Here is a 25,468-nt window from a genome sequence, read left to right as displayed (position 1 = left end):
CACTATCCTGTCAAACACTCCCGGGGCAGGTACAGTAACAGGCTGGATATAGAGTAAAGCTCCCTTTACACTATCCTGTCAAACACTCCCGGAACAGGTACAGTAACAGGCTGGATATAGAGTAAAGCTCCCTTTACACTATCCTGTCAAACACTCCCGGGACAGGTACAGTAACAGGCTGGATATAGAGTAAAGCTCCCTTTACACTATCCTGTCAAACACTCCCGGGACAGGTACAGTAACAGGCTGGATATAGAGTAAAGCTCCCTTTACACTATCCTGTCAAACACTCCCGGGACAGGTACAGTAACAGGCTGGATATAGAGTAAAGCTCCCTTTACACTATCCTGTCAAACACTCCCGGGACAGGTACAGTAACAGGCTGGATACAGAGTAAAGCTCCCTTTACACTATCCTGTCAAACACGCCCGGGGCAGGTACAGTAACAGGCTGGATATAGAGTAAAGCTCCCTTTACACTATCCTGTCAAACACCCCCGGGGCAGGTACAGTAACAGGCTGGATACAGAGTAAAGCTCCCTTTCAACTATCCTGTCAAACACTCCCGGGACAGGTACAGTAACAGGCTGGATATAGAGTAAAGCTCCCTTTACACTATCCTGTTAAAAACTCCCGGGACAGGTACAGTAATAGGCTGGATATAGAGTAAAGCTCCCTTTACACTATCCTGTCAAACACTCCCGGGGCAGGTACAGTAACAGGCTGGATATAGAGTAAAGCTCCCTTTACACTATCCTGTCAAACACTCCCGGGACAGGTACAGTAACAGGCTGGATACAGAGTAAAGCTCCCTTTACACTATCCTGTCAAACACTCCCGGGACAGGTACAGTAACAGGCTGGATATAGAGTAAAGCTCCCTTTACACTATCCTGTCAAACACTCCCGGGACAGGTACAGTAACAGGCTGGATACAGAGTAAAGCTCCCTTTACACTATCCTGTCAAACACTCCCGGGGCAGGTACAGTAACAGGCTGGATATAGAGTAAAGCTCCCTTTACACTATCCTGTCAAACACTCCCGGGACAGGTACAGTAACAGGGTGGATATAGAGTAAAGCTCCCTTTACACTATCCTGTCAAACACTCCCGGGACAGGTACAGTAACAGGCTGGATATAGAGTAAAGCTCCCTTTACACAACCCTGTCAAACACTCCCGGGACAGGTACAGTAACAGGCTGGATATAGAGTAAAGCTCCCTTTACACTATCCTGTCAAACACTCCCGGGACAGGTACAGTAACAGGCTGGATACAGAGTAAAGCTCCCTTTACATTATCCTGTCAAACACTCCCGGGACAGGTACAGTAACAGGCTGGATACAGAGTAAAGCTCCCTTTACACTATCCTGTCAAACACTCCCGGGACAGGTACAGTAACAGGCTGGATATAGAGTAAAGCTCCCTTTACACTATCCTGTCAAACACTCCCGGGACAGGGACAGTAACAGGCTGGATACAGAGTAAAGCTCCCTTTACACTATCCTGTCAAACACTCCCGGGACAGGTACAGTAACAGGCTGGATATAGAGTAAAGCTCCCTTTACACTATCCTGTTAAACACTCCCGGAACAGGTACAGTAACAGGCTGGATATAGAGTAAAGCTCCCTTTACACTATCCTGTCAAACACTCCCGGGACAGGTACAGTAACAGGCTGGATATAGAGTAAAGCTCCCTTTACACTATCCTGTTATACACTCCCGGGACAGGTACAGTAACAGGCTGAATACAGAGTAAAGCTCCCTTTACACTATCCTGTCAAACACTCCCGGGACAGGTACAGTAACAGGCTGGATATAGAGTAAAGCTCCCTTTACACTATCATGTCAAACACTCCCGGGACAGGTACAGTAACAGGCTGAATATAGAGTAAAGCTCCCTTTACACTATCCTGTCAAACACTCCCGGGACAGGTACAGTAACAGGCTGGATATGGAGTAAAGCTCCCTTTACACTATCCTGTCAAACACTCCCGGGACAGGTACAGCAACAGGCTGGATATAGAGTAAAGCTCCCTTTACGCTATCCTGTCAAACACTCCCGGGGCAGGTACAGTAACAGGCTGGATATAGAGTAACGCTCCCTTTACACTATCCTGTCAAACACTCCCGGGACAGGTACAGTAACAGGCTGGATATAGAGTAAAGCTCCCTTTACGCTATCCTGTCAAACACTCCCGGGACAGGTACAGTAACAGGCTGGATATAGAGTAAAGCTCCCTTTACGCTATCCTGTCAAACACTCCCGGGACAGGTACAGTAACAGGCTGGATATAGAGTAAAGCTCCCTTTACACTATCCTGTCAAACACTCCCGGGACAGGTACAGTAACAGGCTGGATACAGAGTAACGCTCCCTTTACACTATCCTGTCAAACACTCCCGGGACAGGTACAGTAACAGGCTGGATACAGAGTAACGCTCCCTTTACACTATCCTGTCAAACACTCCCGGGACAGGTACAGTAACAGGCTGGATACAGAGTAAAGCTCCCTTTACACTATCCTGTCAAACACTCCCGGGACAGGTACAGTAACAGGCTGGATACAGAGTAAAGCTCCCTTTACACTATCCTGTCAAACACTCCCCGGACAGGTACAGTAACAGGCTGGATACAGAGTAAAGCTCCCTTTACACTATCCTGTCAAACACCCCCGGGGCAGGTACAGTAACAGGCTGGATATAGAGTAAAGCTCCCTTTACACTATCCTGTCAAACACTCCCGGGACAGGTACAGTAACAGGCTGGATACAGAGTAAAGCTCCCTTTACACTATCCTGTCAAACACTCCCGGGACAGGTACAGTAACAGGCTGGATATAGAGTAAAGCTCCCTTTACACTATCCTGTCAAACACTCCCGGGACAGGTACAGTAACAGGCTGGATACAGAGTAACGCTCCCTTTACACTATCCTGTCAAACACTCCCGGGACAGGTACAGTAACAGGCTGGATACAGAGTAACGCTCCCTTTACACTATCCTGTCAAACACTCGCGGGACAGGTACAGTAACAGGCTGGATACAGAGTAAAGCTCCCTTTACACTATCCTGTCAAACACTCCCGGGACAGGTACAGTAACAGGCTGGATACAGAGTAAAGCTCCCTTTACACTATCCTGTCAAACACTCCCGGGGCAGGTACAGTAACAGGCTGGATACAGAGTAAAGCTCCCTTTACACTATCCTGTCAAACACTCCCGGGACAGGTACAGTAACAGGCTGGATACAGAGTAAAGCTCCCTTTACACTATCCTGTCAAACACTCCCGGGACAGGTACAGTAACAGGCTGGATATAGAGTAAAGCTCCCTTTACACTACCCTGTCAAACACTCCCGGGACAGGTACAGCACCTTAGAGCCCACACGACCCCTGTGTATTATGCGCCTGTGTCTTTATTTACTGGACCGTGTGTTATGGCCGATGCGAGTAACCAAGTTGAAGTGACTAACTGACGTGAAGATATGAAATGCAGACAAGTGCGAATCAAATTTGAATTATTGGTTTTATTTCCATGACTTTGCAGCGTTAAAACTCTCTTTTATCGATAAGGACGCAAATGTCTGAAAAGTTGCTTTTCCAGAATTTGCTGTGAATGATTTTTCTGGTAAAAGTGACTGGATCCCCTTGGTGGACAGTCTGTGATCCTGTCAGCAGCAGAGAAATGAGTTTGAACTGTGTGAAATGATTTCCACATTCCAACATCAGCTTCCTGTTTGATTCCTGCTTTGCAGAAATGCAAGGCCTGCAAATATGGCTGCCAGGTCGCCATGGAAACTGTTTTGCGTCAGCCCCATGACTGTGCCACACATGCTACATGCAGATTTATCGTTTAAATGTATAAAGGAGATCAAGCAAGGCTGGGAGGAGAGAAATGAAACAGAAATGGAAGATACACGTGAGTGAAAATGATCCAAGTAAACGGTGCGTTTCTGATTAAAGCACGTGATTCTTACCTGAGTGGAGATAGGACACTCTCATAGAATCGCCAGGTAGCTACCAGGTACGTCCGGCTACCGTCAGTGGAATAAAAACGCCAAGCAGCCTAAAGTCAGAGGGGAGGAAGTTAAAGGGAAAGATGAAGTATAAAATGTCAGCATAAAAATCAGCAAATGAAGTGGGTTCAAAAGTACAGTAAATACACCACAAGACATTCCCTTTTGTTTCAACTTTCTGTTTCAATGGGGCAGGTGGTGACCCGCTGGGCTACATAAGAACTGGGAGCCAGCGTAGGCCCAGCTGGCCCCTCGCGCCTGCTGTGCCATTCAATAGGATCGTGATGTGGAGATGCCAGCGTTGGACTGGGGTGGGCACAGTTAGAAGGCTCACAACACCAGGTTAAAGTCCAACAGGTTTATTTGGTAGCACGAGTTTTTGGAGCACTAGCCTTTCATCAGGTGAGGGAAGAGGTAGGTTTTACAGACACAGAATATTTAGACAAAGACACAGACTCAAGTTTCTACAAGGATGCAAGAAAGCAGACAAATTGTGTCATTGTCTATATATACCATGATTGTGAAACCTACCTCTCCACTCATCTGAAGAAGGAGCAGTGCTCCGAAAGCTCGTGATACCAAATAAACCTTGGACTTTAAGCTGGTGTTGTGAGGCTTCTTTCTTTGCCCAATAAGATCATGGCTGATCTTTTTGTGGACTCAGCTCCACTTACTTTCCTGCTCACCATAAACCTTAATTCCTTTACTGTTCAAAAATTTATCTATCTTTGCCTTAAAATCATTCAGTGAGATTGTCTCAACTGCTTCACTGGGCAGGGAATTCCACAGATTCACAACCCTTTGGGTGAAGAAGGTCCTCCTCAACTCAGTCCCAAATCTGCTCCCCCTTATTTTGAGGCCATGCCCCTTATTTCTAGTTTCACCTGTCACTCTACATAACTTCCCTGCTTCTATCTTATTTATTCCTTTTGTAACTTTGTATGTTTCTATAGGATTACCGCTCATTCTTCTGAATTCCAATGAGTATAGCCCCAGTCTATTCAGTCCCTCCTCACAAACCAACCTTCCCACCTCAGGATTCAACAGGTGAATCTCCTCTGCACCCCCTCCAGTGCCAGTACATCCTTTCTCAAGTAAGGAGAGTAAAACTGTACACGGTACTCCAGGTGTGGCCTCACCAGCACCAATCCCGATGTCCAGGATAATACTCTCGGGACCTGGATTACCCAATACGGGTTCAAATCCCACCGTGGTAGATGGTGAAATTAGAATTCGATAGAAGAATCTGGAATTAAGAGCCTGATGGATTACCACAAAACCTTTGTCGTTTATCATAAAAATCCATCTGGTTCACTATAATCCTTTCAGGAAGGAAATTTGTCTAAGGGGAGGCAATGGCCTAGTGGTATTATTGCTCGAGTATTAATCCAGAAACTCAACTAATGTTCTGAGGACCCGGGTTCGAATCCCACCACAGTAGATGGTGGAATTTGAATTCAATAAATATGTCTGGAATTAAGACTCTACTAATATCCATGAAACCATTGTTGATTGTCAGAAATCCCATCTGTTCACTAATGGCCTTTGGGAAAGAAATCTGCCGTCCTTACCTGGCCTGGCTTACATGTGACTCCAGCAATGTGGTTGACTCTCAACTGCCCTCGGAAACCTCAGGATGGGCAATAAACGCTGGCCCAGCCAATAGTGTCCATACCGCATGAATGAATAAATGTCCTTACATAATCTGGCCTTCATGTGATGTGAGTGACATTTAAATGCCCTCTGAAATGGCTTAGCAAGCCATGTGGCTCAAGGGTAATTAGTTCTGGCTTTGCCAGGAAGAGGAAGGAAAGCTCAGTCTGGGTCTGATCAGAGGTGTTTCATGGGGAGGGAAGGTGGGATCCATACAATCCAGTACGTTAGTGCCAGACCCCAGTTCAACACATTCCAACAGAATCTTAAAATATTGGAATCAGAATGATGAGTTCAATTAAAATAATTGAAGAACAAACATGTCAGTAAGTTATTAATTAGCTTATTTCAGGAGAGTATTTCCAATAATTATCTGATTCTCTGAAGGTTTTCCGTACAAAGACATACTCGATACAAGTACAAGAACAGGACCCATACCAGAAGATGGGATGATAATGAGTATAGAATGGTTAGCACTGCTGTCTCACAGCACCAGGGATCCGGGTTCGATTCCCGTCTTGGGTCACTGTCAGTGTGGAGTTTGCACATTGTTCCCGTGTCTGTGTGGGATCCCTCTGGACGCTCCAGTTTCCTCCCACAGTCTAAAGATGTGCGGGTTAGGTGGATTGGTCCTGCTAAATTGACCATTAGTGTCAGGGGGATGAGCTAGGGTAAATGCATGGGGTTATGGGAATAGGGCCTGGTTGGATTGTGGTCGGTGCAGACTCGATGGGCTGAATGGCCTCCTTCTGCACTGTAGGATTCCGTGATTCTATACCCTTCACTGACTCTGCTAATGCTCTGCTTAATCAGCTCAATGGGACCTCTCTCCCACAAACACCAAATCATCCAAATGAGATGTGCTGTTTAAGAGACATTGGGTGGGGTTTACACCACTGCCCCTTCCCATCCATCTCCCCTCTGGGATGGGCCTATCAGTTGGTGAGGGCTGCGATGCTGTGATAACTTACATGGGGAATCACTGATTGACCTCCCTGTCGGAAGAGTTGAATATGAGCTTCCTGAGGATGGGTAATTCACTGATTAGGTGTTGCAAAGTTGAGCAGAATAATTGTAGATTGGTGTTTGTTAATTTGTAAAGTGCTAGGAAAAGTATTGAAAGGTCCCTTTAAAAGGCGGTGCTTTCTCTATGCTTAGAAACTTAAAAAAAATGCAAATACATATACAGTACCCAAAATGAAACATTTGTATTGGAAGGCCAAGAGGCAGGGTTATCAAGGCAACAGGCTTTCAGTCTTTTGAATTAGTTGAATTCAACCTATCAATTTGAATTAGACGTTTATATACCAAGAACCTATTAAATTTAAATCCGATGGTTTTGGCAACCTAGGGCCAATCGTACTGTGGGCAATATTAATATGTCATCAAGTATAAAAGGAAGGGGACAGTGCAACTGTGGGAGAGAGCAACTGTTCATAGCTATTAGCTCAAAGCCTCACCTAGATAGCAAAGAAGGAAGAAGAATCGACAGAGAAGGCCCAGGATATTCCGGAAGGCACAAAACCTGCTTGTAATTTAGAGAATGACTAAAATTCTATTTTTCTTGTTAATGAGTGGGAATTGTATTTATCCGAAGAGCACTCCATTAGAATCTTCTTTTATTCATTTGTTAACAGTTTATTTAACTTGTTCACAGTTAGTTAGATAAATAAATTGTTACTTGTTACAGTCAGTGTCAGGGAGTTATTTTGATTTAACCACTAAAAGTTGCTGAAGAGCAGATTGTACCACTTCATACTCACTTTTACAGATTATGAGGTGAGGTACTCCTCTTTGAGTGGTTAGGTGTTAGTTCTCATAGTGGTGGTGGGGAGCTACCTCATAACACAGGTGGAGCTCATATACTGAGCCCTGTATAAAGCAAGCCCCTGAGTGGGTCCGTTACTGAATAGTCCCTGTTGGGATCAGCCTGTGTTTGTAAGAGGGAATTTAGAATAACGTGGGATTAAAGACTAACAGATCAGGGTAGATTAGATCAGAGTGAATAGAGTATAGAGAAGTTATAAAATGTTTGAAAAAATAGGGAAGGTAGAGTAAGGAAGGCCCTGGGAGTGACTTAGGCACAAGTGAATGCCACAACCCTGTGAATCTGACCAGCCAGTGATGCATGGGCCCACCCAGTGATGATCAGTCTTGTAATGTCTCTCATTGTTTCGATGGGAATTACCTATCCGACTCTCAATAACACGTGTTGGATTTGTGGCGATTAGGCATACCCTTGACTCCCTGCCAGTTGGAATGTTACCTTGGATATGGACGTTTATCATTTTCCCCATCTTCCTTCTCTGATGATACATCAACATGGCAGCATGGGGGCAGAGCCCTTCCCTGCCATCATTCTCCCCTGGTATGGGATCAGGAAGTTGGCACAGGAAAACACGAACCTATTCTCAGCCTTGGAAAGAATTGTCAATGATACACCCTCTGCCTTTGCTAAAAGTAATGATGAGATGGTTGCTGTATGGTACTTTAGCATCGAATGGAACTAGACTTTGTTTTGGGGGCCAATGTGTGCCTTGCTTGGAGAAGAGCATTGATATATACCTGATAATTCAGAGATCACTAACCAATCTAACCAGCCATATTCAAAAAGAGATTGAGAACAGCCTCCATCCTTCACCCTTTGGGGCTGGGCTTCCTGGGAACATCCATCATACAAGGGATTGGGTTCTTTTTCATTGTTGTCTTAGCATTCCTTGTAATTATGCAACTGCTCAAACATTACTGCACACAGTCCCCACTGGGAGCAATAATGATAATGGTAATCCGTGTGGAGAAAGGAGAACCCCGATTCCAAATAACCCTCCGGGACCCGAGAAAACACCCATTTAGTGGTATAATCTTGGGCTAGCCAAGGGCAAAAGGGGGATATGTAAGAGGGAATTTAGAATAATTTGGGATTAAAAGCCTAATAGATCAGGGTACATTAGATCACAGTGAATAGAATATAGAGAAGTTACAAAGAGCCCAAAAGATACAGTTTACATAGGGACACCTATAACCAGTGTTAGAGAATTTAAGCATGTATTTTTGAAAACATATTCTGTATGAAAAGCATATACCTTGGTTAATAACTCTCATAACACCAGGTTAAAATCCAACAGGTTTATTTGGAACCATGAACTTTTGGATTGCTTCTCCTTTATCAGGCCAGTGGACAGTTGGGTTTACAAACAGGGCATTTACCGACAGAGATACAATTGCAAGATAATGGTTGGAATGTGGGTCTTTACAGGTAATCAAGTCTTTACAGGTACAGACATTACGAATGGAGAGAGGGATAATCACAGGTTAAAGAGGTATGAATTATCTCTCTTGCTGAATGACCTACTTCTGTTCGAGTTTCTTTGTTCCTATCCCCTTTTTTTTGATGATAGAATTTACTTTGCTTAAAATCAGCGCAAGAACGTTGTCACTCCCTTGTCTGATTCCGGCAGACCTGTAGAATTGTCTGACACGCTCAATTATATAGAACAACATGAGGCCTACCTGAATGAGGCTGGCTGCCGGATTCCTTCTCTTCTCAAAGTGTTTCTGCCGATGTTGTTCTTGAACCTTTAAGGCGAACCCTGAGCCAAGAATACCCTGTGATAAAGGCCATGAAGACATGTCAGTAATAGCCAGTCAAACTGCTTACATGTCCAACAAAGCTTGCTGGAAGGATGGCTTACTGAATTATAGTCCCTTGTTCTGAGCCCGATTTTACCTCCCATAGAAACCACACAGTGCAGAAGGAGGCCATTCTGCCCATCATGTCTGCACTGACAACAATCCTAACTAGGCCCTAGCCCCGTAACCCCACATATTTACTCTGCTAATCCCTCTAACCTACACATCCTGGGACATTAAGGGACAGTTTAGCAAGCTAACCTGCACATCTTTGGAATGGGAAGGAAATCAGAGTGCTCGGCTCCAGTCAGGCTTTTCTTTCTTGTAATGTTGTATTGTTAATCTACTCCTCTACGGAAGGGACACGTTAGGTGAGGTGTTAATGTTGGAAAAATCACTTCTAATAAAAAGTCATGTAACGAAGTAGACTTGCAGCAATAAAAAGAGCTGGTTTATCGATTACTATCGTTGTAGAACACCAATCTAATGTTCCTCTGATCTGTCTGCTCCTTGAGGAACAAAGCAAGATATCGCAATTCCAAAAACTACAATCATTCCCTCCTTGTTTTCCAAATCCCTCCATAAGCCCTCCCTATCTCTCCAATTCCTCCAACCACAACCCGCTCTGCAAATCTCTAATTCCATCCTCCAATACTACCCCCATATTAATCTCTTCATCATTGGAGGGTGTACCTTCAGTCTGAAGCTATAATCTCTGGAATTTCTCCCCAAACCTCTCTCCCTCCCTACCTCTCTCTGCTCCTTGAAGTCCTTCCTTTAAATTTATTTCTTTAACCACATTGCTGGTCCTGTCCTAATATCTCCTGATGTGCCTTCTGTTTATTGTTGTGTGACAGCACTCCTGGGAAAGACTTTAAAATGTTTAAACTACATTAATGAGACTGCATAGTTACACAGTGGTAGCACGGTGGCACAGCGGTTAGCACTGCTACCTCCCAGTGCCAAGGACCCCGGGTTCAATTCTGGCCTTGGATGACTGTGTGGAGTTTGCATGTTCTCATCGTGTCTGCGTGAGTTTCCTCCGAGTGTTCCGGGTTCCTCCCAGTGTGGGTCAGCTGAATTGGCCAAGCTAAATTGCCCCTTAGTGTCAGGGGGATTAGTGGGGTAAATATGTGGGGGTTATGGGGATCAGGTCTGGGTGGGATTGATGTAGATGCAGTCTCGATGAGCCGAATGGCTGCCTTCTGTACTATGATCCTATGGTTGTTCAGGGATCTTCACCCACCTTTCCAGGGTCCTGGCACTGTGATAATTCAGTATCGCTTCCAACCTTTTCCCTCTGGAAGGTCTGCTTTTGTAGTTAAACAAACTGGAGAGAGTCACTCACTTATTTAAAGTGGTGACGAGATCTTAACAGTAATGTGCATGGCTTTTCTCCACTCACATGTGGCCCTTCGGTCTAACAGAGCAGTGGGAATCCATTGTGAGGGTTTTAACCCTATTCTGCTCATTTCCCACCGTGAAGGGAATTACAATTAAACCTGAGGAAGCCATTTCCAAACATTTAGTCCCTATGAATGATAGCTCCATCATTCATTTTAATCACTGCTTTATTCGGGAGTTGAGAGGGTTGGCTTACGGGGAGAGCCTGAGTAGGCCAGGGCTTTACTCATTGGAATTCAGAAGAATGAGGGGAGATCTTATAGAAACATATAAGATTATGAAGGGAATAGATAAGATAGAAGCAGGGAAGTTATTTCCACTGGCGGGTGAAACTAGAACTAGGGGGCATAGCTTCAAAATAAGGGGAAACAGATTTAGGACTGAGTTGAGCAGGAAATTCTCAGACAAAGGGTTGTGAACCTGTGGAATTCCCTGCCCAGTGAAACAGTTGAGGCAAGAATAGGTAATTTTTTGAACAGTAAAGGAAATTAAGGGTTACGGTGAACGGGCGGGTAAGTGGAGCTGAGTCCACAAAAAGATCTTATTGAATGGCGGGGCAGGCTCGAGGGGCCAGATGGCCTACTCCTGCTCCTAGTTCTTATGTTCTTATCTGTATCTCAACTCTCTTCACACACTTTTGCTTCATCTGACTTGATATTCTTACCGAACAAAAAGGTATTGATCTCAATTGTCAATGGCTCTAATATGAAGGTTGGCCTTTTACCCAAGATAATTGTTTCTTTTTATCTTTCTTATCCAATCCTTTAATTATCTTTAGCACATCAAATGAGAGAAATAGTCATCACCTTCAGGAAGTAGAATGGAGGACATGCCCCTGCCTACATAAGTGTGGATGAAGTAGAAATAGTCGAGAGTTTCGAGTTTCAATGTGTCCAGATCACCAACAACCTGTCCTAGTTCCTCCACGCAGACGCTATAACTAAGAAAGGCCACTAACACCTTCACTTTCACAAGATGCTGAGGAAATTTGGTGTATCTGCTATGACTCTCATCACTTTTTGCAGATGCACCATAGAAACCATCCTTTCCAGACATTTTGTAGCTTGATATGGCTCCTGCTCTGTCCAAGACTGCAGGAAACTATAAGTGGGTTGTGAACGCAGCCCAGTCCATCACGCAAACCAGCCTCCCATCTATTGACTCCGTCTATACTTCCTGCTGTCTCGGAAAGCAATCAAGGAACTATACACCCCGGAATACTCTCTTCCATTTTCTTCCATTGGGAAAAGATACAAAAGTCTGAGGTTATGCACCAACTGTCTCAAGAACAGCTTCTTCCCTGCTGCCATCAGACTTTTAAATGGTCCTACCTTATATTAAGCCGGTCATAGAATCCCTACAGTGTAGAAGGAGGCCATTCGGCCCATCGAGTCTGCACTGACCACAATCCCACCCAGACCCTATTCCTGTAACCCCACAAATTTACCCTGTTAGTCCCCCTGACACAAGGGTCAATTTATCATGGCCAATCAACCTAACCCACACATCTTTGGAGTGTGGGAGGAAACTGGTTCACCCAGAGGAAACCCATGCAGACACAGGGAGAATGTGCAAACTTCACACAGATAGTGAACCGAGGCTGCAGTTGAACCTGGAGCCTTGATGCTATGAAGCAGCATTGCAAACCACTGTGCTGCTCACAGTGGCACATCTTTCTCTCTATCCTAGCTACTACACCCTCTCCTTTCCTTCTCCCTATGAATGGTTTGCTTTGTCTGTACAGCAAGCAAGAAATAATACTTTTCACTGTATCCCAAAACATGTGACAATAATAAATCAAATCACAAGGGAAGCAATGGCCTTGTGGTATTATCACTACTAATCCAGAAACTCAGCTAATGTTCTGGGGACCCGGGTTCAAATCCCACTACAGCAGATGGCGGAATTTGAATTCATTCAAAAATATCTGGAATTAAGAATCTACTGATGAGCATGGAACCAGTGTCGATTGTTGGAAAATCCCATTTGGTTCACCAATTTCCTTTAGGGAAGGAAATCTGTCACCCTTACCTGGTCTGGCCTATATGTGACTGCAGAGCCACAGAAACCTGGTTGATTTTCAACTGCCCTCCAAGGGCAACTCGGGAATAAATTCTGGCCAGCCAGTGATACCAATGCCCCACGAATAAAACAAATTAAATTCATTGCATTACCTAAGGCATGAAAATATGAGGAAATCTCTACTTTCCTCTCTATTAATCCTCGGTATGATTAGAAAATTCTGTTCTGTTCTCCCCCTATGGTTAATATGTCCTTCCTGACAGCTGTGAGACGGCTGAATGCTGAACAAGGCCGTCTCTCTCTGTTCTCCCCAACAACATAACTCAGCACTAACCTCGGAGTAACATTCAACCTGCAACAGGGAGGTTTCCAGCTTGCTGCCCTGATAGAATCACTTTGTTTTTCATTCATTCGTGGGACACGGGTGTCACTGGCTGGACCAGCATTTACTGCCCATCCCTAGTTGCCCTGGGGGGGCAGTTGAGAATCAACCACATTGCTGTGTCTCTGGAGTCACATGTAGGCCAGACCGGGACAGATTTCCTTCCCTAAGGGACATTAGTGACCCAGATGGGTTTTCCCGACACTGGTTTCATGGTCTTCAGTAGATTCTTCATTCCAGATATTTTTCTACTGAATTCAAATTCCACCACCTGCCGTGGTGGGATTCGAACTCGGGTCCCCAGAACATTAGTTGAGTTTCTGGATTAATAGTTTGGTGATAATATCACTAGGCCATCGCCTCCCCTCTGTTGGTCGTGATTCTAAGAACTGCTTTCATCCCATTTGGTTTCTTTACCGCCTGGTGGGTACTCACAGCGGGAAGGGCAAAGAAGGAAATCCCGAGGAGAGCAAATCCAGCCGATAGCAGCCTGCCGAGCCAGGTGGTGGGAGTCTTATCCCCGTAACCAATGGTCGTCAGGGTGATCTGGGGGGAGAAAAAAAGATTGCACCTTACAGTCTATCAGAATCTAAAGTAAAGTTTGTTTATTAGTCACAAGTGGGCTTACATTAACACTGCAATGAAGTTATTGTGACAATCCCCTGGTTGCCACACTCTGGAGAATTTAGCATGGCCAATACACCTAACCAGCTCGTCTTTCAGCCTGTGGGGGGGAAACTGGAGCACCCGGAGGAAACCCAGGCAGACACGGGGAGAATGTGCAGATTCCACACAGACAGTGATCTAAGCCCGGAATCGAAGTCGGGTCCCTGGCGCTGTGAGGTAGCAGTGCTAACCACTGTGTCACCGTGTCTATCTGTATCTATATCTACCTTCACCAATGGATCGGACTGGCTTAATAGTCCAGCCTCATCACTAGGGCCTAAGCGAGGCTTAGAAACAGGGATGGGTCTGACACAAACTCAAGTCCCACCTTCTCAAATCATGATGGGTGCCACAGCAGGGGTGGGTCACCAAATAAAATACGGGATTATTGACCTTGGATGATCTGGCATGGTTGGATATCAGGGATCGAGATCACGGGATCTTGCTGTGCCCCAGAACTATCAGAGAGGGTCAAGTATCTGGAAAGGATAACATGGGATCTTGCTGTGTTCAAGAGCTATCAGATAGGGTCAACTGTGAAGGGTAGACAGTGTGGGATCTTGCTGTGCTAGACCGACCCTGATGTGTGACTCAAAAGACAAGTTGTTCACATCTATGATGGAGGTGATCGGCGGTTCGATATTTCAGATTGAGCGGTGATCCCTTCACTCTGAAATAAATCACAGCGTAATCAGGGACATTCCCTATTTCAGATAGCTTTCCCCAGCTTTTACTGGATAAATTCTGAATGTAAATGTTCCTGAGAGTGAGAGAGAGACAGAGAGAGAGAGACTGGGTGGGAGAGAAAGAGAGTGGGAGAGAGAGGGAGTGAAAGGGAAAGTAAAGGAGAGAACACATGGGCAGAGAAGCGAGGGGGAGGACAAAGAGAGATTGGGAGAGAGTAGAGCAAATGGGAGAGAAAGAGAGAGTGGGAGAGAAGGAGAAAGTGTGGGGCAGAGAGGGGAGGGAGAGATTGACTGGGAGAGAGTGGAGGAGAGAGCGTGTGAGGGAGAGACAGAGTGGAAGGGAGTGAGAAAGGGAGAAAGAGTGGAGGAGGACAGGGTTGTGAAGAGAAGGAATGGCGGAGAGACAGCAAGGGAGAAAGTCAGGGAAAGTAGAGAGAAAGTGAGGGAGAGACAGAGAGAAAGTGGGAGAGAGAGGCACAAGAGAGGAGGAGGAGAGAAGGGAGCAAAGAGAGCAAGTGAGAGAGAGAAAGAGAGAAATTAGCTTCAGCGAGACTCCAAGGGAATAGTAGGGAGAGAGGGAGTGAAAGAATGTCACAGAGAAAGAGTGAGTGGGAGAGAAAATAAGTGAGAAGGAGAGCAAATGGGAAAAGCGAGATTGAGACAGAAACAGAATGAGGGAGAGCGAGGGAGCGAGAGAGAGTGAAGGGGGAGAGAAAGAGAATGAGAGAGAGTGAAGAGTAGAGGGAAACTGAAGACAAAGACTGGACTTGGTGACGTTCTCGTGTTGTAATGAGCATGTGAATTATTTGTAACTTGGAGTCTCTTGGTCTCAGCTATCTCTGCTCATATTTCTCCAAAGGGACCGTTCGAAATGGCAGTGCAGAGATTGTACTCACTGTTCCCCACCACAGGGCATCGGCGTATGTGGCAAACTCAGTATTCGAATCCTTCTCTACCAAGTAAACAAGGAACGAGGAGAAGATCAGCACCAGGAAGCCAATGTACCAAGCTGTAATCAGCTCCTGTCAGGAGGAACAAGGGTGTAAAGTTAGAGCTTCCTGCTTTCCTCAGCAGCAACAGGAGTCAGGCGATGGCCTGATGGTATTATCACTAGACTAGTCATCCAGAAACTCAGCTAATGTTCTGGGGACCTGCCTTCCATTCCCACCACAGCAGATAGGGGAATTTGAATTTGATTAAAGAATATCTAGAATTAAGAATCTATCAATGACAATGAAACAATTGCTGATTGTCAGGAAAAGCCTATCCTGTTCCTTTAGGGAAGGAAATCTGCTGTCCTTACCTGGTCTGGCCTACGTGTGACCCCAAAGCCACAGCAATGTTAACAACCCTCGGGTATCTAGGGATGGGTAATAAATGCTGGCCCAGCCAGTGATGCACACGTCCCACAAATCAATAAAATAAAAAAGAGTGGGAAACAGAAAGACATGATACAATGGACAATGTGAGCACATTCCAGCTCCGGAATTTCACAACATGATGGCACTAATCCCAGCAATCAATCACAATCTCGGAATCTCCAACAGACCCAGTGTGGAGTGAGGATATCTGCTCTGATAGAAGCAGGGGTCTAATGTCACCTTTGACAAAGGGTCACCTGGATGTCAGCTCTTTCCTCCCCGTACAGACACTGCCAGACCTGCTGAGATTTTCCAGCATTTTCTCTCTTGGTTTCAGATTCCAGAATCTGCAGTAATTTGCTTTTATTTTGTCTGAAGTCACCCAGTCTTCTCAGACATGGTACACTCCTCGTGTTATCATACCTCAAATGATTCATACCATTTCCCCATCATGTCATTTACTGTGCCAATTTAATATCAGGAATGAATTGGTACTGGAAACACTACAGTGCAGAAGGAGGCCATCCAGGTCCTATTCCCAGAATCCCGCACATTTACCCCACTAATTCCTCGAAACAACACATCCCTGGACACTAAGGGGCAATTTAGCATTGGCCAATCAACCTAACCAGCACATCTTTGGACCGTGGGAGGGACCTGGAGGAAACTCACGCAGACACGAGGAGAATGTGCAGACTCTGCACAGACAGTGGCCCAGGCTGGGAATCGAACCTGGGTCCCTGGAGCTGTGAGGCAGCAGTGCTAACCCACTATGCCACCATACCGTCCCGATAATTTTACATCATCCCAAAGTGTGCCTGTTCCTCAGACGGGCCACTCACTTTCCCAGATTCATTTAAAATTTGCCCCTTTTGAGGATGTTGTGGGCAGGGTGGAACAGATTGTCATGTTCCACACTGTCTAGTTCACTGCATAATTCTACAAACAATCTCTCATTTCTCTCATCATCCACGTAGACAACCCCCAGTCGAAGGGCATGCCCTCACCATCAGACCCTCAATGAGTGGCGCCACCTCCAAACGCCAACCTTCCTCTTACCTTGAGACTGGTTGGGCACATAGAGATTGGAGGAAATGGGTCACTTTGGGAGAAGCTGGTGGTGTCCTGTGTAAGGGAGAAACCCGGTGAGTCTGTCGTACCTCACACCCTACTCACCCACCTTACTGTGTGCGTAAACCACAGATCCCAGCAGCTTCCATGTGCCCCCTCGATGGTCCATCCTGACCATGCGGAGGATCTGCAGAAAGCGGAGGCTCCGGAGGGCAGAGGTGGCGAATATGTTCTGCTGGGTACCGGCAGCGATGACTGCAATGGAAGCAATTAGCACGATAATATCTGGCGAGGGAAAGGAGAGCATGTCACCAATCACAACTCATCCCATTTCTCTCTGTCACAAATCTCTCAACGTTTAACCTTCTCCCTCCGTCTCCTCAATCTCCACCTTCAGACACTGAAAAGCAGTTGTTTTGAAAGTTTATCAAGTAGGCTTACATTGACACTGTGAAGAAGTTACTGTGAAAATCTCCGAGTTGCCACACTCTGGCGCCTGTTCAGGTACACTGAGGGAGAATTTAGCACGGTCGATGCACCCTAACCAGCACGCCTTTCGGACTGTGGGAGGAAACTAGAGCACCTGGAGGAAACCCACGCAGACATGGGGAGAACGTGCAGACTCCACACAGACAGTCACCCAAGTTGGTATTTGAACCCTGGTGCTGTGAGGCAGCAGTGCTAACAACTGGGCCACCGGGCCATCCACCCATCCTTTCCTGATTTTAGATATCTCTGTCAAATCACCTCATGGTTTCCTCTGTCCAAACAAAAACAGTCTGAACTTATCAAGTCTTTGTGATATTAGATAGCAAGTCATCAATCTGCACTGTGTGCTCGATCCCTTCTCATACTGTTCAGCCTCTTACTGGTCACCGAGCTCCAAACAGCGGTTAGTGTTTGATGTAGGTTCCTTATTACATTTTGTAATAAGGATTTATTATATTCCGAACCTCTTTTACAGAGTCAAGGCTGGTGAGTGAGTCATTTCCATTGGAGGGACTGAGGGGGGTGACCTGACTGATTTTGATTTGATTTGATTCATTATTGTCACATGTATTGTAGCATACAGTGAGAAGTAATGCTTCTTGCACACTATACCAAGCATACTGTTCATAGAGAAGGAAGAAAGGAGTGCTGAATGTAATGTTACAGCTCGGGTGTGGAGAAAGATCAACTTACTGTGAGGTGGATCCATTCAAAAGTCTGACAACAGCAGGGAAGGAGCTGTTCCTGAGTCGGTCGGTACGTGACCTCAGACTCTTGTATCCTTTTCCCGGCGGAAGAAGGTGGAAGAGAGAATGTCCAGGATCGAGGTGTATAAGATTATGGACAGAATGAATAAGGAGCAGCTGTTCCCCTCAGTTGAAGGGTCAGTCACGAGGGAACATAGGTTCGAGGTGAGAGGTTTAGGGGGGATGTGAGGAAAAACCCTTTGACCCAGAGGGTGGTGAGGGTCTGGAACGCGCTGCCTGGGAGGGTGGTGGAGGGGAGTAGCCTCACATCCTTTATCTGGATGAGTATTTGGTAAATCATAACATTCAGGTCTATGGGCCAAGTGCTGGGATTAGGTGGGAGTGCAATGTTCAAGTGTTTCCCGATGGGCCTTTTCTGCACTGTATGATTCTGTGCAGATCAACTATCCTTTTTTAAATGTTTTTTAGTATATGCACTAATCACTAAACCAGGCAATAGCTTTGGCAGTGGAATTCTCGAAGCCCTCCGCAGGGAGCAGTTATCAATAATGTGAGTCAATGATTGGGGTGCAGGTTATCTGCACTGCCCCCTTGGCACATTTGTTCACAGATCTCTGAAAGGCTATGTTAGTAGGATGATGAAATGGACATACAGGATACTGCCTTTCTCAATCGAGGCATAGATACAAAGGCAGGGAAGTCATGTCGGAGCTGTGTGGGATTTTGATGATGAAATGGACATACAGGATACTGCCTTTCTCAATCGAGGCAGAGATACAAAGGCAGGGAAGTCATGTCGGAGCTGTGTAGGATTTTGATGATGAAATGGACATACAGGATACTGCCTTTCTCAATCGAGGCAGAGATACAAAGACAGGGAAGTTATGTTGGAGTTGTGTAGGATTTTGATGATGAAATGGACATACAGGATACTGCCTTTCTCAATCGAGGCAGAGATACAAAGGCAGGGAAGTCATGTCGGAGTTGTGTAAGATTTTGATGATGAAATGGACATACAGGATACTGCCTTTCTCAATCGAGGCAGAGATACAAAGGCAGGGAAGTCATGTCGGAGCTGTGTGGGATTTTGATGATGAAATGGACATACAGGATACTGCCTTTCTCAATCGAGGCAGAGATACAAAGGCAGGGAAGTCATGTTGGAGCTGTGTGGGATTTTGATGATGAAATGGACATACAGGATACTGCCTTTCTCAATCGAGGCAGAGATACAAAGACAGGGAAGTCATGTCGGAGCTGTGTGGGATTTTGGTGAGGCCACAGCTGGAGTCCTGTGCACAGTTCTGGTCACCACATTATCAGGAGGATGTGATTACACTGGAGGGGGTGCAGAGGAGATTCACTAGGATGCTGCCTGGGGTGGAACATTTAATTTACAAAGAGAGGTTGGAGAGGCTTGGCTTCTTTTCACTGGAGCAGAGGAGACTGAGGGGTGACCTGATCGAGGGCTGTTAGATTATGAGGGACAGAGTGGATAAGGAGCAGCTTGATCTTGGGTTCAGACATAACTCAGCACAAGGGTTACTCAGGCCGAAGGGCCTGTACCCCTTCATTGAAGGGTCAGTCACGAGGGGACACAGGGTCAAGGTGAGGGGAAGGAGGTTTAGGGGGGGATATGTAGAGAGTCCCTTTGACCCAGAGGGTGGTGAGGGTCTGGAATGCACTGCCTGGGAGGGTGGTGGAGGGGAGTAGCCTCACATCCTTTAAAAAGTATCTGGATGAGCACTTGGCACATCATAACATTCAGGAATATGGGCCAAGTGCTGGGATTAGGTGGCTGTTCAGGGATTTCTCGTGTGTCAGTGCAGACTTGATGGGCCGAAGGGCCTCTTCTGTGCAGTATGGTTCTATCAATGGCTGATCATTCCCTATCCCCTACCTCAATGCTGAAGGGTGAGATGAATCAATTCAGGACAAGTGTCCTGACACAGCCTTTCACTCTGATCCTCGAAACAATAATCTCGAACCCCTCAGGACACTGGATTTCATCAGCTGCCAACGGGAAGAGCTCTTGTTTCCTTTGCTTGAAGAAAACCCTCTCACCAATTTGAGATGAATTGGAGCGAACTAATTTGCTGAGACAGTGATGAATTGTGTGTGTAACTTGAAGTGATTTTTTTTAACTTGTCACATTGCAGGGCAGGCTTTGTAAATCCTGATCAACAACCGTGTCAGAGCAGATAAAACCTGTTCAAGGGTGTTGTAGTGAAGATGATTTATTGGGGAGAATGTTCAGATGCTGTGATACATCTGGAAAGGATGCTTTCTGTGGTGCATTTGTAACAGTTGGTGAGAGTCGAAGCTGACACATTAAATTTCCTCAGCCTCTGGAGAAAGTGGAGGCATTGGTGTGCTTTCCAGTGTCAGAGTGGAGGGACCAGGAAAGGATGTTGGTGATCTGGACACCTAGAAACTTGAAGCTCTCGACTGTTTCCACTTTGTCCCAGTTGATGTAGAGAGGAGCATGTCCTCCACTAAGTTTCCTGAAGTCAATGACTATTTCCTTTGTTTAATTGAGATTGAGGGAGAGATTATTGTCATTGCAGCATGCTAAGTGGCTTGTCGCATATTGTGTGCAAAATCCCACCCTGAATGAGGGGCACGGTTCCTCCCAGAGAACCAGAATAAAATCCCACCCTGAATGAGGGGCACGGTTCCTCCCGGGGAACCAGAATAAAATCCCACCCTGAATGAGGGGCACGGTTCCTCCCAGAGAACCAGAATAAAATCCCACCCTGAATGAGGGGCACGGTTCCTCCCAGGGAACCAGAATAAAATCCCACCCTGAATGAGGGGCACGGTTCCTCCCAGAGAACCAGAATAAAATCCCACCCTGAATGAGGGGCACGGTTCCTCCCAGAGAACCAGAATAAAATCCCACCCTGAATGAGGGGCACGGTTCCTCCCGGGGAACCAGAATAAAATCCCACCCTGAATGAGGGGCACGGTTCCTCCCAGAGAACCAGAATAAAATCCCACCCTGAATGAGGGACACGGTTCCTCCCGGGGAACCAGAATAAAATCCCACCCTGAATGAGGGGCACGGTTCCTCCCGGGGAACCAGAATAAAATCCCACCCTGAATGAGGGGCACGGTTCCTCCCAGAGAACCAGAATAAAATCCCACCCTGAATGAGGGACACGGTTCCTCCCGGGGAACCAGAATAAAATCCCACCCTGAATGAGGGGCACGGTTCCTCCCGGGGAACCAGAATAAAATCCCACCCTGAATGAGGGGCACGGTTCCTCCCGGAGAACCAGAATAAAATCCCACCCTGAATGAGGGGCACGGTTCCTCCCGGGGAACCAGAATAAAATCCCACCCTGAATGAGGGGCACGGTTCCTCCCGGGGAACCAGAATAAAATCCCACCCTGAATGAGGGGCACGGTTCCTCCCGGGGAACCAGAATAAAATCCCACCCTGAATGAGGGGCACGGTTCCTCCCAGAGAACCAGAATAAAATCCCACCCTGAATGAGGGACACGGTTCCTCCCGGGGAACCAGAATAAAATCCCACCCTGAATGAGGGGCACGGTTCCTCCCAGAGAACCAGAATAAAATCCCACCCTGAATGAGGGGCACGGTTCCTCGCGGGGAACCAGAATAAAATCCCACCCTGAATGAGGGGCACGGTTCCTCCCAGAGAACCAGAATAAAATCCCACCCTGAATGAGGGGCACGGTTCCTCCCGGGGAACCAGAATAAAATCCCACCCTGAATGAGGGGCACGGTTCCTCCCAGAGAACCAGAATAAAATCCCACCCTGAATGAGGGGCACGGTTCCTCCCAGAGAACCAGAATAAAATCCCACCCTGAATGAGGGGCACGGTTCCTCCCAGAGAACCAGAATAAAATCCCACCCTGAATGAGGGGCACGGTTCCTCCCAGAGAACCAGAATAAAATCCCACCCTGAATGAGGGGCACGGTTCCTCCCGGGGAACCAGAATAAAATCCCACCCTGAATGAGGGACACGGTTCCTCCCGGGGAACCAGAATAAAATCCCACCCTGAATGAGGGGCACGGTTCCTCCCAGAGAACCAGAATAAAATCCCACCCTGAATGAGGGGCACGGTTCCTCCCGGGGAACCAGAATAAAATCCCACCCTGAATGAGGGGCACGGTTCCTCCCGGGGAACCAGAATAAAATCCCACCCTGAATGAGGGGCACGGTTCCTCCCAGGGAACCAGAATAAAATCCCACCCTGAATGAGGGGCACGGTTCCTCCCAGGGAACCAGAATAAAATCCCACCCTGAATGAGGGGCACGGTTCCTCCCAGAGAACCAGAATAAAATCCCACCCTGAATGAGGGGCACGGTTCCTCCCGGGGAACCAGAATAAAATCCCACCCTGAATGAGGGGCACGGTTCCTCCCAGAGAACCAGAATAAAATCCCACCCTGAATGAGGGGCACGGTTCCTCCCAGAGAACCAGAATAAAATCCCACCCTGAATGAGGGGCACGGTTCCTCCCAGAGAACCAGAATAAAATCCCACCCTGAATGAGGGACACGGTTCCTCCCAGAGAACCAGAATAAAATCCCACCCTGAATGAGGGACACGGTTCCTCCCGGGGAACCAGAATAAAATCCCACCCTGAATGAGGGGCACGGTTCCTCCCGGGGAACCAGAATAAAATCCCACCCTGAATGAGGGGCACGGTTCCTCCCAGAGAACCAGCCTTGCCTCCAGGTGAAAGAATGAACATTGAGAGTTCCTCCTGACTGCAGTATCGACAGATCCACAAACAGACTCAAACCATTGGAGCTTTTTTTGGGGACTCAAGTGCACCAATAGGATTGTTTTAAATGGTTTCAGTTTTTTTTAACCTTATTATGAAAGCATGTACTATATCTAACCTAACCAGAAAGCCATTTTATAAAGGTCATTTTGAATTTTTGAAATTCAGCTTCCTCACAGCTGCTGGAGTGACACTGTGGCTAAAAATGCTGATGTTTCTTTCCCCTGATAAACCTATTTCAAGCTTCATCAATTAAATTTAACAAATTATGACTCTTAAATCTATCAACATTGTTTTAGTGCAAATATTTCATTTTGAATAAAATGCATTTTAAAATGCTGCCCAGGTGTACCAGGACACGACAGCTTTTTCTGGATGTATCACAGCTTGGTATGGGCTCCTGCTCTGACCCAGACTGCAAGGAACCACAAAGTGTTGTGAACGTAGCCCAGTCCATCACGCAAACCAGCCTCCCATCCATTGCCTCCATCTACACTTCCCTCTGCCTTGGAAAAGAGCCAGTATAATCAAAGACCCCACGTACCCCGGACATACTCTCTTCCACCTTCTTCCATCAAGAAAATTATACAGAATCCCTACAGTACAGAAGGAGGCCATTTGGCCCATCGAGCCTGGACCAACAACAATCCCATCCTAACCCCATAACTTCACATATTTACTCTGCTAATACTAGGGTCAATTTAGCATGACCAATCAACCTAATCCGCACATCTTTGGACTGCGGGAGGAAACTGGAGCACCTGGAGGAAATCCACATAGGCGGAGGGAGAATGTACAGATTCCATACAGCAGTGTCTCAGATGAGAATCAAATCCCTGTCTCTGGTGCTGTGAGGCAGCAGTGCTAACCACTGTGCCACCATGTTGCACCGATAGCCTGAGGACCAACCAACTCAAGAATAGCTTCCTCTCTGCTGCCAGCAGACTTTTGAATGGACCTACCTTATATTACGTTGATCTTTTTCTACACCCTCGCTATGACTGTAACATTCTGCACTCTCTCCTTTCCTTGGTCCCGATGTACTCTATGAACGGTATACTTTGCATAGCGGGCAAGAAACAACAGTTTCACTGTATGCCAATACATGTGACAATAATAAATCAAATCAAATCAAACTTTGTATTTGGTGAGATGCAAAAGAGGTTGAGCAGAAAATTGAGGAAGTTTTTTTTTCAAAACGGGCGCAATATTGAGAGCAACTTGCAGCCAGTTTGCACACACACCCACAGAAATCCCAGGTCAGAATGTGACTTTGACATTTCGATGCTGTGTCATGCTGCTGTCTTTCAGCCGTGTGAGTTTATTGTGAACAATGGAATACCGAGTCCTTCATATACAGCTTGTCAGAGCAATGTGCTTACCAGCAGTGTACGCAGCAAGGCTGATGTGTGCTGTGCCTCGCTACATCGCTTCATGGTCTGATAAACCCGAGACAGAGTGAGAGGCTGCAGTACGTTTCAAAGCACTGTCGGTGTGAGAATGCTGTCTCTGCAGTTACAGACACAGCTCACCAAGGATCGCAGCTTGGAGTTAACCTGTGAGTCTCTTTCCAACAAGTAATCACATTGTTTTCCCACATCCTGAATACATCCCAGCCATCCTGGAGTGTGTTTAATTATTCATTCCTCGGATGTGGGCAATGCCAGTAAATTATTCTCCATCCTTTTGCCAGTCCTGCATTGTCAGCGTATCTCTGCTTGTGGATAAGATTTGTCGAGCCCTCTCCAAGCAACCCCAGGCCTGACTCTCTCCAGCCCCGCACCCTTCATCCCCACTCCCAACATGTCCCTTTTTGCCTTGATTTATTATTGTCACGTATACTGGGGATACAGTGAAAAGTATTGTTTCTTACACGCTATGCAGTCAAAGCATACCATTCATAGAGAAGGAAAGCAGAGAGTGCTGAATGTAGTGTTCCCCACTCCACCAACCAGCTTCGCCTTCCTCCTACCCACTGGAATCTCGCTTCCATCTACTCCAGCCTGTGTACAATCACCCCCCTCACCTCCTTACCCCTACTTTTTGATTTATTATTGATTTATTATTTTCATGTGTATTGGGATATAGTGAAAAGTGTTGTTTCTTGCATGCTACATAAAGCATACCATTCATAGAGAACATAGGGGAGAAGGAAAGCGGAGGGTACAAAATGTAGTATTACAGTCATAGCTAGGATGTAGAGAAAGATCAATTTAACGTGAGGTGGGTCCATTCAAAAGTCTGACAGCAGCAGGGAGGAAGCTGTTCTTGAGTCGGTCGGTATGTGACCTCAGACTTCTGTATCATTTTCCCGATGGAAGAAGGTGGAAGGGAGACTGTCTGGGATGCATGGTTCCTTGGTTATACTGGCTGCTTTTCCCAGGCAGCGGTAAGTGTAGACAGAGTCAGTGGATGGGATACTGGTTTGAGTGATGGTCTGGGCTTCGTTCATAGCCCTTTGTAGTTTTTTGTGGTCTTGGTCAGAGCAGGAGCCCATACCGAGCTGTGATACACCCGGAATAGATGTTTTCTATGGTGATTCTGTAAACATTGGTGAGACATGGCAGACATGCGGAATTTCCTTAGCCCCCTGAGAAAGTAGAGTTCTGGCGGACTTTCTTA

The 25,468-nt window shown here is 46.4% G+C and overlaps 1 protein-coding gene across 1 annotated transcript in view; it reads right to left on the bottom strand.

Moving 5' to 3' along the window:
• LOC145345410 (potassium voltage-gated channel subfamily KQT member 5-like) overlaps window positions 1–25,468 on the bottom strand; it is a 183,628-nt gene that overhangs the window by 21,673 nt on the left and 136,487 nt on the right. The window contains 5 exon segments of the mRNA XM_080193226.1: window positions 3,974–4,062; window positions 9,176–9,271; window positions 13,539–13,649; window positions 15,352–15,477; window positions 16,997–17,172. Of these exon segments, the coding sequence (XP_080049352.1) occupies window positions 3,974–4,062; window positions 9,176–9,271; window positions 13,539–13,649; window positions 15,352–15,477; window positions 16,997–17,172 (598 nt within the window).

This window comes from Carcharhinus amblyrhynchos, chromosome 7 (assembly GCF_965287045.1).
Source record: "Carcharhinus amblyrhynchos chromosome 7, sCarAmb.v2.hapA, whole genome shotgun sequence".
Lineage (NCBI taxonomy): Eukaryota > Metazoa > Chordata > Chondrichthyes > Carcharhiniformes > Carcharhinidae > Carcharhinus > Carcharhinus amblyrhynchos.
This window is presented reverse-complemented; position numbering and strand designations above follow the sequence as displayed.